We start from the raw sequence: 1192 nt of genomic DNA on the forward strand, positions 1-1192 counted from the left end.
TGACACCCCCCAGTGCTCAGCTGAGGACTAGTGTGGAGGGCGGGCGTCCACCCTCGCCTCCCTCCCGGCCTCCCGTTTCCTCCCTGGCCCATGTTCCTCGAACAAGAGCACTTCACAGGAACAGCGACCATTATGGAGCACTTTCCCGGGCCAGCGCTGGGCCGCGGCCACCCCATGACAGAGCAACTGTCATCATCTCCACTTTATCGATGGAAAAGATTAAGGCTCAACCTCACAGCTGGTTGGCGGTGGAGCGGGTCTGACGGAGCTCCCAGGGCTGGGGTTCCTGGCAGCTGTCCCACCTTCCGTCTGTCCCCTCTGCTAAGAGGTTGGAGGAGCCACTTAGAGCACCCTAGCCCTGGGGTGGGCAATGGGGTTACCATAGAAACAGCAGGTCTGCTCACCTCTGGGTCCTGGGCCCGGGTCGGCCTCCTGGGAGCGCCAGGCAGCAGCTGTGTCCCGGCCTCCGGCTTCCTGGCCTGGGGCCCCCCTGGCGTCCCCGTCCCCGTGCTTCCTGTGGCCATGCTTCTTGCGGCCGGCCTTCTTGTCGTGGGCTTTCTTCCTGGGCTCCGAGGTTTCTGCGGGCGGGGGCAGGCCCTCCTTCGCCCTGGCCCTCCTGGCGGCCTTGTCCTTGGCCTCCTCGGGGCTTGTCCTCAGGAAGAAGTTCAGCACCGTCTTCAGCAACCCCTGCTGGCTGCGACTCTGGGCCTTGTCCTTCTTGTCCCGCGGAGGCCTCTGCTCGCTGGTCAGCAGCTCCCTGGCCGCCTCCAGGCTGAGAGCCTCCTGAGACCCTGGGCCGCTGAGGTGCCGGCTGCCATCGTGGGCCCTCCCCGCAGGCGCTGGTCTGGGGGGCGTGGCGGGCAGGGAGAGGTACTGGCCTTCCCGGGACTCCAGGTCCTTCCTGGGCTTCTGCGACCTGTCCCAGGACCGGGCTCTTCTCTGTGAGAGAGGCTTCTTCGGGCCCCGCGGCACCTCCATGGTGCTGCAACCAAGACCAACAGCTCCTAGGAGAGGCCGCCTGCCGCCCAGGGCCACCCCCACCCGCTAACGCCAGCGGCCTCAGCTCTCAAAGCTGTCGTCCCACTTTCATTCCTCAACAACCCTGGGAGAAGGCGGTGTCCTGGTCCACTTTCCAGAGGAGGAGCTGAGCTCAGGCGTCGTGCCTCAGATCTCACCGTGCCCGCCCCCCCCC

The 1192-nt window shown here is 66.3% G+C and overlaps 1 protein-coding gene across 1 annotated transcript in view; it reads right to left on the reverse strand.

The window, feature by feature from the left end:
- Positions 1–978, reverse strand: part of CUNH6orf222 (chromosome unknown C6orf222 homolog) — a 13405-nt gene extending 12427 nt beyond the window's left edge. The window contains exon 1 of the mRNA XM_023764783.1: positions 405–978. Within this exon, the coding sequence (XP_023620551.1) occupies positions 405–978 (574 nt within the window). The remainder of the gene's footprint in view (positions 1–404) is intronic.
- Between the last annotated feature and the right edge of the window lie 214 nt (positions 979–1192).

Source organism: Myotis lucifugus, unplaced genomic scaffold (genome assembly GCF_000147115.1).
Source record: "Myotis lucifugus unplaced genomic scaffold, Myoluc2.0 scaffold_347, whole genome shotgun sequence".
NCBI classification, from domain to species: Eukaryota; Metazoa; Chordata; class Mammalia; order Chiroptera; family Vespertilionidae; genus Myotis; species Myotis lucifugus.